Source organism: Copadichromis virginalis, linkage group LG3 (assembly GCF_057382275.1).
Source record: "Copadichromis virginalis isolate Kocher_CV1m ecotype Utaka linkage group LG3, C_Virginalis_male_GT1.1, whole genome shotgun sequence".
NCBI lineage: Eukaryota > Metazoa > Chordata > Actinopteri > Cichliformes > Cichlidae > Copadichromis > Copadichromis virginalis.
Genome location: NC_140620.1, coordinates 31,681,876 through 31,695,383, shown reverse-complemented (window position 1 = coordinate 31,695,383; position 13,508 = coordinate 31,681,876). Strand labels below are relative to the sequence as shown.

Here is a 13,508-nt window from a genome sequence, read left to right as displayed (position 1 = left end):
GCACTCTATAAACTCTCTATGGGCCCAACTTGTTATCTTTTTTTGTTTTCGTTTATTTATTTATTCCGATTAATAGTTAATAACCATGTATTTTGTAACCATATTAACACTGCAGCTTACAGAGAGTTATGATAAAAACTGTGGAGGAAGTCAGGAGTGGCAGGGAACTATGTGAGAGTGGTGCGGGATATGCATGAGGGATGAAATTCAGTAGAAATAAAACAGAATACGTGTCTGTGAATGACAGGGACATGGGTGCAACAGTGAAGATACAAGGAGCAGAGCTAGTGAAGGTAAACAGTCTACAAGCAAGATGAAGAAGACGATGAAGGCAAGGTGGAGTGGATGGAGAAGGAGGCAGCATGACTGGAAAGGCTTATAAAATGTTAATGAGGCCAGGGCAAACAGAGAGTTGCTGCAACGGAGGATAGGGTGAGATGAAAAAAGACGATCTGCACTGGCAACCCCTAAATGGAGCAGCTAAAGGAAAATAATTGTTTCCCTTTAAGAGTAATATTTTAGAATTGTTTTGTTATTTTCCTCTGAACAGATGATCAAGTGTCTGGCGATGTCATTACCGAAGCATCTCCTGCCCCTTGCTGCTCTCCTCCTTCTGTCCATCTTTCCCACTGAAACTAAAGTGGTGGCATCAGTGGAAGACTGTAAGGAGTTTTTTCTTCAGCAAACTCCACCACACATCCCAGGAATTTTGGAGGGAGGGATCATCCTGGACCAAAACAGATACAAACTGATTTGCCAGACTTTAAATAACACCAGAACATTTGTGACGCTGTACGACACCCAGAACAAGATTCCAGTTTTTTCTGCTGCAAAGTACAGAGGGGGAGCTGGAGGCAAGAGGCCCAAGGGTAAATGGATGATCGAACCACAGGTATCAGTAGCAATAACATATAATAGTTACCAGTAAAACTAACAATTAATTTTAGACTAAAATAAAATATTATGAGAGTGTAGTCCTACTTACATGCTATAATTGTAGCTAATCAGGAATCTACAGATATTTTCCATTACATTGTGGTATTCAGAATTGTTCAATGTATTTTCCTAAAGACGTCCTTAATCCTACATTAAATGAGTTTGGCTAAAATTAGCTTAAATTGTGTCAATCCAAGTTTGCTCAGTAAATGAAAACAATCATTATCAGCCAGAAATTATCCGAGGTTTAAGTCCTCTTTTCTTTAAATGAAAAAATATTAACTGCACAGTTAATTTATTTATCAGTAACCATACATTCATCACTATTTTATCCTTTTTACATTTTGACAGCTTGAAAACATACGAGACAAAGGCATTATGAGAAAATCAAACAAAAACATCATCTACAACTACCAGGCTGGAAATGAAGATTTCAAAAACAACCAAGGGTTTGACAGAGGACATTTATTCCCAAACTCATACGGATCCACTCTTATTGAAAAAAGGTCGACTTTTACACTGACTAACATTGTTCCACAAATAGGTAATTTCAACCAGGGAAGCTGGAATAGAATGGAAAACTGTGTCAAATGTGTTTTGAATGAATATTGCCTTAACAACAATGAAAAAATAGAAGGCTTTGTAGTTACTGGAGCACTGCCCAGCAACAATAGTCTCAACAACAAGATCAATATTCCTTCAGTGCTCTGGTCAGCATTCTGCTGCTACAGTCACAGGCAGAACAGCTGGCTGGCAAGTGCACACTGGGGGGAGAATGTGGCCGATGGCCCTAAATACCTGCAGACACAGACCTTAACAGAACTCCACAGAACCCTGGGAAGTGAACCATTTCCTCAAACACAATGTCCTCTTCACACCACTGCCACTCACTTGTACTCAGACCTCTCCTCTAACTGCAATTGCTCACCCACATCAAGTACATCTTCTCCTACAACCACTGCTATCCCTTGAAGTCCAATATCTGTGTCTTCCACTTCTAAAGCTAACGCAGCAGCCCCTCCCAGTGCCAGTACTGGTCTTTCACACTTCTAGTCCTGCATCTGACCATATTACTACCACAGTGTCCCACATCTACTACCAAATATTATACCAATACCATAAAAGCAATTATTCATAAAAAAGCAATTCTTTGCCCTCAATGAATGAGAAGCAGTACATCTGGGTGAAATACAACTGAAATGTATAAAAACTAGCTTATTAATTCAAATAAAAAATCATTAAGGAAAATATGCTCAGTATAAATGAATGTACAACAATCCAGTAAATGTCATTTGATTAAATTCCATTAAATTTAATTGTACTTATGTGACAAGGTTTCATGGGAAATATATTAAACAAAATTATTGTTATAACAAGTAATTTTCACTCATTGGTACTTGATTCTGATGTATATTTTTCTCATCTTAATTGACAATAAGTGTAAAAATAATTGTTTTTGTGATTTGTTTTGTCTTTAAAATCTTCTGCTTATGATAATTTATTAGCAGTTCCAAACTAACTTACAGACTGTTCAACTTTTCTTTCTCATATTTCACAATGAATGCATTAAATCTAAAAATTCAATAAAATAAAAATTAACCTCCATGATATTTTTTAATATTTGACATTAAATGTGACAGCAACAATGTGCATGCTGTCTGTCTGTCTGTTGGCTAGCAGTCCTCAGTTTTCAAGATATCATATTTGATGGGTTTGTAGCATGAACGTATTCGCTGGAACGTTAAGGACAATTTACTACACAGCAAAAGCAAGACACAAGTAGGCAAAGTTCTTTGTGTTACTCATGCATGAGGGAGACCGGACCGGAGCCAGATGTCGTTCCACCCACTTGGCCTCCGTCGGACTCTCAGACAGGTTCCCCATAGCACTCCTTTTATTGTGGTTACATGAATATGCATAGGTTCATTAACATATGACGTTTCATATAGGTATACATGTGGACAAAGCATACCTTGTCTCTGTGTGTGTGTGTGTGTGTGTGGTGGGGGGGGGGGGGGGGGGGGGGGGGGGTCAGTGTGTGACCCCATAAAGACTTCCCTAAACCTGCTGGTCTGGAAGTCCAGCAGTTCATCTAAACAAAAGGCACTTAGCCTAAAACTGACATAGCTACGTTTATCCTACCATGAAACAATAAGACAACGTACGACCTCTCCCATGCTCCCAGGATGTGGGTGTGAATGCCAGAACACTCTGGAGAGCACACAAAGCCTTTGCAGACTGCTAAAGATCACACATCCTATCACTACACAATCGATTATACACCTCTAAGCATATATGGTTAAATATTTCCTAATACAAATGACAATAATAAAATCTAAACCCATCAATATTCAAAATGTGTTGTGTGATCTAGATGACAGTAGCAAATGTAACTGATTTGGAGTTTGGTGAAAATCAAGTAAGGGTCACTCAAAATGTAAAAAATCATTAAAAACTTTATATTACCCACAAATATTTTATGGATTGGCTCGGGGGGACACGAGTACCTGAGCTGGCTAAGCATTTGACGTTGACCCTTATTGTTGGCACCCAAGGTCAAAGTTGGTCTTGCAAAATATTTTAAAGAAAAATGTTTGAATAATATATCATGTAAAGGGTCAAGAGGAACACTTGTTTTTCATTGCAATGCTCTACAACATTACAATGATGTCATAATGTTTCACAAAATCACACACTGCTTGAGTACATTTTATAATCTCAAATTTTTCAGCTTGTAGAAGCCAATGATTTCAGGCAATTCTGCTCCAAAGACATTAAAAATGCATTTCTCTACAGTGTTTTATGATGACTGTCATTAGTGCTTTTGTTTCTGACTGAAATAAAGGACTGAATAAAAAAGTAATTGAGAGAAATCTGACCCTAAATGTCTGATCCTAATACTAAGTTCTAGTCTTGATTTCCTTTGGCTGTGTTTGTAAAAGGAGCAAATGCACTTGATGTGGGTGAGCAATTGCAGTTAGAGGAAAGGTCCGAGTACAAGTGAGTGACAGTGGTGTGAAGAGGGCATGCTCTTTGAGGAAGTGGTTCAATTCTCAGGGTTGTGGTTTTTTGTTTTTTTTGCCACCTCCACGGGACAAGACTCAGCAGTTCATCTGAAATAAAGGGCAAAGGTCACTCTTTCGAGGATGCCAATGTTCACATTTTGGACAGAGAGGACAGATGGTTTGAAAGAGGAGTGAAAGAAGGCATCTATGTCCACTGTGAGCGACCATCTTTGAACAGAGGCGGGGCTTACGACACCAACTCTCTGCCATCTATAATCCCTTCCCAAACGTGTTTAACGCCCACTCACATCCTGGGCCATCTGACCTCAGGAAATCACATGATAGGGTGGAGCCAGGTTTCACAATGAGCTCACCCGGAACTCTGGCTGATTGTGACCCACACCCGCTTTCACACCTTGGCTCAGGCGATTAGAGGATCATCAGGGGGTCCTTTGTCCCTCTGTGGGGGGATACTCCCACTAGGTTTAAATCTGGGACTCTCCACCATTTGACCTTAGAACTGAAGAAGCTTCTCGGATGAGAGGTGAAACGTCTTCAAGCAACTCAAAGAAGTCCAGACGCTTTTCTTTGCAAGCTCCTTAGCCTACGATGACCTGGATGATTGAGAACCTTCACACACAAAACAAGTGGTAATATCTTGTGTATCCACTAGGGGGAGCAGTGTGGAGGCACATTCATTTAAAGGCTCGCTACACCATTTTTATATCATATTATATCACACCATATTTATATGTTTTAAATTTGTTCAGGGATTTTATAACTAGGGCAGATTCAACCTTTCTATCAAATATTAATATAGATATGTGTTTGCAGCAAATGAAAAACCGGTCAGTGATTATTACTGCCTTGCGTTTATGGAAATGAAAGCATGATTGTTTCATTTCACTGCTAATGTTCTTAGATAAAATGCAAAATCAAAATTTAAATGTGCTCCAATTGCACAACAACTATACAATCAGTGCCCCATGCCCCCACAGAATACAATTTTTTTTCTCACTATGCAATCAGGAGATTATTAACAGCTGATACCTGTTTTATACATTTTCTATACCGTTTCTTGGGATTTTGCAATCAAGTGGCGGACTTCAAGGCCTGATTGTCAGCTGGCAGCTGGCTGTCAGTTAACAGACCAACTGACCTCTGGCTGAAAGTGACAATTTTGAATGACTGCATCTGTAGAGCCACCCGTCATTCATTATATTTTCAAACAAACCTAGACAGGAATGTTAAAACTGCTAAACTCAAGGTATTGTAAACTTGTGACATCAAAACTGCAAAGTCAGTGTTTTATACAGACAGCAGACAAACCCAGGAGTAGAAAACATTCAGAATGCTTTTTGAGCAGTCTGAAGTCGAAGCTTGTAGATCATGTGATATTATAGACACCAACCTCATTATTTGTAATTCTGTCCATGTTAAATATATATATAAATAACATACTATTGCAAGAGTTTATATAACAGCAGATAAGAAAGACATGTCGTATAATTGTTTTTTCTCCCCTGATCTGCTGGCACAGGGCCAACAAGGACATCACTGGTGACACATCATCTCCTGCTCCACGTTGCTCTCCTCCTTCTGTCCATCGTTCCAACCGAAACTAAGGCAGTGAAATCAATGTCAGAATGTGACAGTTTCTTTCTTAACAAAAATTCACCAAACATCACAAAGATTTTAGAGGGAAGCATCATTCTGGAACAGGCCAGATACAAAGTGATTTGCGAGTTTTTAAATGGCACCACTACATTTGTGACGCTCTACAACACCCGCAACAAGATTCCAGTATATTCTGCTGCAAAGTTCAGAGGGGACAAATGTGGGAAACCCAGTTACAAATGGATGATTGAACCAGAGGTATAATAATTGTCATAAATAATAATAATAATTAAAAAAAACAGACCACATTATCAGATATTACAAGTGCAGGTAACAACCTAAGCGGACCTGTAATTAGGTTTTAAACAACACAATTTTCTGGAAACAGTATATTTCATCACAACAGTACAACAACATCAATATTGTACTCTTTCCATTTACACAGCTTGAAAACAATGAAGAGATGAGAGAAGAAACAAGTTTCAGCTTGAAGAATCAGGCTAGTAACATTGATTATGCCAATAGCAATGGGTTTACCAAAGGACAGTTATTTCCAAGTACTTATGGATTCACTGAAATTCAAAGAAGATCTACTTTTACCCTGATCATGTTATTTCACAAAATGCTTCATTCAACAGGAGAAGCTGGAAGAGAGTGGAGAACGGCATTAAATGTGTTATGAATAACTACTGCGGTAACAACAGCTATACAGAAGCCTTTGTAGTGACGGAAGCATAGCCCAGCCACAAGAAACCCATAACAAAAGGATCAATAGTCCACATAGGCTGTGGTCGGCATTCTGCTGCTACAGTGATAGGCTGAAAAATGGCTGGCAAGTGCACACTGGGGCCGAAACAATGAATATAACGAAGATTACACACAGACTAAGACTTTGGAAAGCCTCCGTATAAAAGTGGGAATCAAAGCATTCGATGAAAGACAATGTCCTGGAGAAACAACTGTCACTGAGCTCTACCCACAACTTTCCCCTGATTGCAACTGTCCATAAAAACATAAATGTATAAACTACTGAGGGCTGAGATCTATCATCAGTTTTAGACATTTATACATGTTGTGATGAATATGAATAACGTTTATTGATTTGATTCAGTTTGTAATTGCTTCTTTGCATCAGGCTTCATGACATCAAATAAAGATACAGCATATTAACCTTTGTGTAAATCTGGTGTTATCAGAAACATTTTTGGTAAATGGAAGGAAACCATTCATGTTAATTTAAGCTGCTTAAATACAAAACTTTTGTTTGAGTGGTGACAGCTATCATAAATATCAGAACAGACAGAGGTAAACACTGGAAACACAAGAAGAAACATCAAAATAAACAAACAATATGATAACAGAAACCGGTTAACATAAAAGAAAAAAAATGGAGAAGGATAAAGAGACTAAAACAATTTCTAATAATTAGATTTTGATTAAACATGAAGGCTCCCTGTCTGGTTCTTGGTCCCCAACAGAGACACCACCATTAAAAAAGAAACCTTGGACTCCCCTGTGATTCTACCACAAATAATACATGTATTTGCTTCAGCTTTGTTACGTTTAAAGACCGTGTGTTTTTTAAGATGCATGATGACACTCAAAATCGACTGACTCAACATTTCCACTTTGGTAGGCAACCAACAGTTTTCTGATCACAAGAAATCAGGCTACAACAACAGTTACACATGACATAAAGGTTAAGAACTATCATATAACAAAGCACAAAGGCAACTTTAAATCTAACTAAAAAAGATCTGAAGCTGTATTATAAAGTGCACTCATATCTTTTGCGTGAGTCATTTTAGCATTAGTGAACAGTGAGTATTTTCTGGCAGCAGAATGGTCAATGAAGTATTTTGACAAAATACTCTAAGAGCTCAGAGGAACAAATGAACATGTTAGCCATTACAATTTCTTTAATTTCATTTCAAAATAAATTCTTCAAATGTTTGAGAAACAAACTGATCTTTGTGGCTGCTGTAGATTCACAGCAGCAGCACCATCACCACGGCCAGAGAGACAGAAACCCTCAACACAGGAAGTGAGTCATGCAGAAGAGGGGAGTGAAACGGTTCAGGCTGCCCACCTTCAACACAGGAAATAAAGAAAGATATAGTTTGGTCTCGATACAAATACAGCAATAGCTATGTGGTTGGCTTTTAGCTGAGCTTAGTAGAGAGAGCACATCTGAAATATTTGCTTAAAAGTCCTAACATCATCTCACCTCTGACAGACAGCAAGCTGTATGGTGATTCTCCAGTACCAGAGACATTACACTTGTAGGAACCTTCATCAGATTTTGAAATCTTTGGGATAGTCATGACTCCTGTAGAGCTGTGCCCGATGAGGAGGTTATCATTATAAAATTCAGCTGTGAGGTTGGATAAAGAAGTCTCCCTATATGTGCAATGCAGAGTGACGGCATCGCCCTCCTGCAGATGATGGACCGGACTCTCCAGAATCACTTTACCTCCTATATGAAAAAATAAATATTTAGAGCTTTAAAGGTGCACTTTTGAAAAAAGAAATTCATGCAGCAGAGGTGGAGCCCAAACTTTCATAGAGCTTCTTGCGTAAGCCAAGACATATTCCAATCATATGGGCTAAAAGAAAAATGCCTTTCTTCAACCTCAACACCTTTAACGTTCGAAGGAATTCATTTCAACCACTTCAAGATGATAATGCTTTTAAAAGCTTTTAATTTCAATATACTTAGTAACCAATTTCCCCTGGAAAATAATTATTTGACCTATACTATTTTAAATGCTGCCTGTACTTTTAGCTTAATAACTGAGCTAACTAACATTTTTATTCATACCATAACGTAATAATTATAATAGATTGCATTCATATAGCGGTTTTCTAGGCACCCAGAGCGCTTTACAATTCCACTATTCATTCATTCTCACATTCACACACTGGTGGAGACAAGCTACAGTTGTAGCCACAGCTGCCCTGGGGCAGACTGACAGAAGCGAGGCTGCCATATCGCGCCATCGGCCCCTCTGGCTAACACCAGTAGGCGGTAGGTGAAGTGTCTTGCCCAAGGACACAACGACCAGGACAGAGCTATGGATTGAACCGGCAACCTTCCGGTTACAAGATGAGCAATATCATATTGCTCAATATCAATACATATCATATTGTACTATTAGCTAATTATTTCAACTTTCACACTTTTAGCAAGTATTTAATTGCTTTTCTTTTTCAAGTATTCACTTTTTAAACACTATCTATCTATTGTAATCAATAGGGAATTTTTTGGAAGAGTATTTTCAATGCAGCTTGTGGGGATAGGTTAATTGGATAATCCAAATTGCCACTAGGTGTGAATGTGCGAGTGAATGTGAGTGTGAATGGTTGTCTGTCCCTGTGTGTTGGCCCTGCGACAGACTGGCGACCTGTCCAGGATGTACCCTGCCTCTCGCCCTATGACAGCTGGGATAGGCTCCAGCGCCCCCCGCGACCCTGAAAAGGATAAGCGGAAGCGAATGGATGGAGTATTTTCAATTACATAGTAAAGTAAATACATACTTTATACACAGTGGGCCAAAATTCAAAACTAGAACAAGGTCGCGGGCTAACATTAATATTTATTGAAAAATATCTTCCTCCAGATTTAAGAATGAATCTCTTCTTATGGACTCAAACAAGTTTTGCTGAAAAACTGAATGTGGAACAAGCAAAGCTTAATACTAAACAATGTATATATTAGCTGTATAATACCAGTAGGCCAGCTCTAATAGTAATTTGGTATGGCTTCGCGGGCCAAATGTAATTAGGCTGCGGGCCAAATTTGGCCCGCTGGCCAGAGTGTGAGACCTATGTAATAGATGAAAAAATATAAACATCGTAGTCTATATATGGCTGTTAGTAAATGGTTTAAATGCTTTTTTCCTGTTGAATTTAATGGTAATCCTCTGTAGTTTGTATAAACTCACCAGTAACAGTGATGTTGACAGCTTCACTGCAGGCTCCAGCTCCAGAATCACACCAGTACAACCCACTGTCTGAGGGGTAAGCATCTTGAAGGAAGCAGTGTGACTCATTTTTTGAACCCCAGTGTTTGGAACACTCATGATTTGTTTTTATAGATGTGTTTCTCTTTATTGTCCAATCAGAAGAGTTTTTATGCTCTCCACAGCTCAGTGTAACAGACTCATACAGGAAGAACTGAGATCTGTTGGGAAATATTCTCAGAGTGGCTGAAAGAAACAGAGAGGTGAGACAAGTTAGTTGTGTTTACAGAGCTGTATTTAAGGGCAGAACAATGAGGTGGGCACAGTTTAGTCTGGCCACCCTATGCATCCAAGGAAACACTGACAGGGGACTCCTCACAATTGAATTCAAATGGATATATGGATTTATATAGTATAACTCCCGACTATAGTATAACATTTTTGCTGTGCTGTTTTTCCATGAACAATTGTAACCGCCCACTTCGTTTGAGAAAATTTTATGAGTTTTACTGCTGATAATTGTTTTTTTTTTTCAGTTGTGTGTTGCATTAAAAAAGCTAATTAAAGGTGATGGTGTAGATATACAGCAGGAAGCTAGCACCATAAAACTCGGAAGCTTGAGGAAAACCCAGAACTTGTAACAGATCAGGGACAGCAAAGGATAAAGAGACTAAATAAACACACAGGCAGGTGACTAAGGAAGAGGAAACTGGTGGGAGCACATGTGACACTAATCACAGGAGGAGGCAAGTTAAAATAAAGACAATGCACATAGAGCAAGGGACTATTAAAATAATATAGAAAAGTAGCACAAAGAGAGACATAGACAAAATAAAAACAAACGTGGAAACATTACTGAGTGGGGAAACAGAAATAAATAAAATTCAAAACCCAGGAGTCATAACAAGGGCTGCCTTTTTTATTTGAGAAAATCAAAAATGAACATAAACATGAAAACTTTTTAAAATGTTGTTACTTTTTTCTCTGACAGCTGTATTTTGGAACACAGATGAAGCACTACCTCAAACAAATTAAATTTTACTGACCTTATACTAAATGTATTCTTGCCACCAAACATGGTACTAAAACCCACAGCACTGACATTTCCTTCCTCTTTACACCTTTGCAGCTTCTGCATGCTACCCACAAAATAGTTGCATTACCTCCCACAAGGTTTCATTTTAAACACTGGAACATCTGGTTTTTCATCTGTGCAGATAAGTTTGTAGCTGTATTGATGCCATATAAAATTTATAAGATGAGTTTACACATTTTAAATTAATAAATACAAGTTACATGTACTGTATTTATTTCAACTAAATCAATCTACAATAAATCGACATGAAATACAGTACCTTGCATAGAGTACCTTTTTGTAATGTATCTATTATAAAAACCTGTAATAAAATACTGTTATCAAACAAAAGCAGATGCCCACACAGAAACAAATCACAGACTTCACACACACATTCACAGTAGTACATACCAATAATAGTGCAGAGAGCAGTTATCTCCATGCTGCTTGGCAGGTGTTTGACTCACAGACAGTTTCAGGGGGGTTTGTTCACAACTCAGTGCTGACTGTGAAAAAGTCACTTGACCAAGATGTACGTCATCAATTTATTTTTTAAAACTGCAAGTGTCAAACACTTACATTCTCCACCATAAAGATATAAAGTATATCAAAGTGAAGTTATAGAATATTTAATCCTTCCTAAAATTTGAATCAAAAATATATAACTGATTATTTTTTTTCTTTTTTGAGAGTTTTGGGGAGTTTTTTTTTTAAATATAAAATTACATTAGATAGAGTGCAGTGTTCAGAGTACTTCAAAGTTTTTTGACATTTCTTTGTCTGATTTTTATCAATTACTGTCTTCCTCTATTCCGATTTGTGGAGTTTGTGCTGTTTTGCAATCACAGATTGCATAAGGGCAATGAATAATGTCAAAAAGCTCTACCTAAAATTTTGATACCCACTCATGTAAATGTGGTTTGCATATACTCAGACAACAACACAGTTTTTCTACTGTTGCTTCTATGCACCACCACAGTGGATTTTAATACATTAAAAAAAACAGCATTACCACGGTGGAGAGGTTTGTGTGCCCAAGTGATCCCAGGCGCTATGCTGACCAGATAGTTTGCTTCTCCCACTGGTGGGGTCTTTCAAGGTAAATTGGTCCTCAGTGAAGGGTCAGACAAAGAGCAACTCAATTGACCTCTATAAGAGAGGAAAAAACAAGGGACCTGTGTAGCACTGCCTGGGATAGGTTTACTAAGGGCTTACCCTGGATTTTAAGTTTGTTTCAGGATTTAACAGGACGCTAACACAGAAAACTCAATATAGGATAGATAAGAAGTCTGGTATTATTTGCATAGCAGTGAAAATGTATGCCATTCCACCTAATAATACTGCCTAAGGTAAGCACGTATAATGCAAAATGAATTGGTCCCAGCATATGAACCCTGTGGAACTCCATATTTAACCTTAGTGTGTGACTCCATTTACATGAAACAAATTGAAGTCTATCAGATAGATATGGGGGGCTGTTGCTCAGAACATGGAGCAGGTCACCTACTAATCAGAAGGTTGGTGGTTTATAGGTTGGTGGTTTGATATCTGTCTGCATACCAAATATCCTTGGTAAATAATGTAATAAAATATGGTGAACAGTAATGAACACTGCACTGAGGTCTAACAGGACAAGCACATCTCACACAGAGATGGGTCCACTGCCAGAGAACATAAGAAGATCATCTGTGACCTTCACTAATGCTACACCCAAGGCCTAGCAGCCTGTCCTGTCTGAAACTCTTTCTATCCCTCTTAGTTAACCCTTCACACTGTGAGGTTAATCAACTCTTTCATGGGCATACATTTCAAATAACATTAAATAATAAATAGATTCGATCTTAGAGAAGTACCTTCCTTTGGTGCTCTTACAGGCTTCTGATGATTTAACAAAGATTCACTTAGTATATCAAAAGACACCTGAAGTCTGCCATTTTCCATTTTTGCTCAGGTTTTCTACCCACCTGTCTTAGTTATCAGGTAGCATTGTTCAACCAAGACTGGGTTTCAGGTTTTAGACTCCTGGTTGTGAAAGGAGAAATGTAATCCAGGATTTCCAAGCAGGTTGAATTGAACGGAGAAAGCAAGTCATCGGGGGTCAAGCTGATGGACCTATTTAAAAGTAAGGCATAATTACAATTTTGATAAAACAATCAAAATGATCAGCTGTATCTGAGGCAATGATGTGAGGTCGGTATTTGGACACATCAGATATTTAGAAGTGATTAGAAGTCATAAACCAGAAGAGTAGAGACCTTTTTGAAGAAAAAAAGATGTAAACAAAGTGACCACAAACAGAACAGGTAACAGATGACGGCAAACTACACACACAGGTGCCATCTTCACTCCAATTTCAGTAAACCACCTTGAAATTAGATTTACAGTGTAATTACACTCTTAGTTGTGGAGCAAATCATACAGTGTTTCCAGGTTTTTCATGGTTTTCTTTGAACACTGGCTGCTTTTTCACTTACTTTCAGTCCGGTTCTTGTATGTGGCCATTTTTACAGGAATGTTTGTCTCTTAAGCAACTTAACGCTGACCTATGAATCATTCAAGCATGAAAAGGGGATCTTACTCGAGGGATGAACCAGTATTGTGTCTAGACATGACAAACAGCTTCACAAAGAATCAGCTATTTTTAAACCAACAAGGTGATTTCCCAAAAGACTATTTAAAGTAACTCCCGGCATATTTTTAGCATGGTGTGCAGTGTGTAATTAAAAAATATCGAAAGCAGATAGAAAGTATCTGAAAGTAATATTGTCTGGCACATCAATACGAGCCACTGCCAGAAGGTTTTAACTGTCCCATAAGTATGGAGGAAATTCCAGGAGACATATCCTCTAGGACTCTAGGAGAACTGAACATTGCTATGTGGTCATTTACCCATCAGCACGACCAGTATCTGCT

The 13,508-nt window shown here is 38.3% G+C and overlaps 2 protein-coding genes across 2 annotated transcripts; one reads left to right on the top strand and one right to left on the bottom strand.

Annotated features, from left to right (window-relative positions):
- The first annotated feature begins 568 nt into the window (after positions 1 to 568).
- LOC146714086 (endonuclease domain-containing 1 protein-like) lies at positions 569 to 2,528 on the top strand. The gene is made up of 2 exons (XM_085452714.1): positions 569 to 892; positions 1,288 to 2,528. The coding sequence occupies exons 1-2, from the start codon at positions 569 to 571 to the stop codon at positions 1,906 to 1,908; spliced, it is 945 nt and encodes a 314-aa protein (XP_085308840.1). The 3' UTR covers positions 1,909 to 2,528.
- Positions 2,529 to 6,477: 3,949 nt separating this feature from the next.
- Positions 6,478 to 11,050, bottom strand: LOC146714085 (low affinity immunoglobulin gamma Fc region receptor II-a-like). The gene is given in 3 exon segments (XM_085450687.1): positions 6,478 to 8,034; positions 9,503 to 9,766; positions 11,007 to 11,050. Coding segments are annotated over 3 exon segments (783 nt in total). The 5' UTR covers positions 11,038 to 11,050; the 3' UTR covers positions 6,478 to 7,546.
- Between the last annotated feature and the right edge of the window lie 2,458 nt (positions 11,051 to 13,508).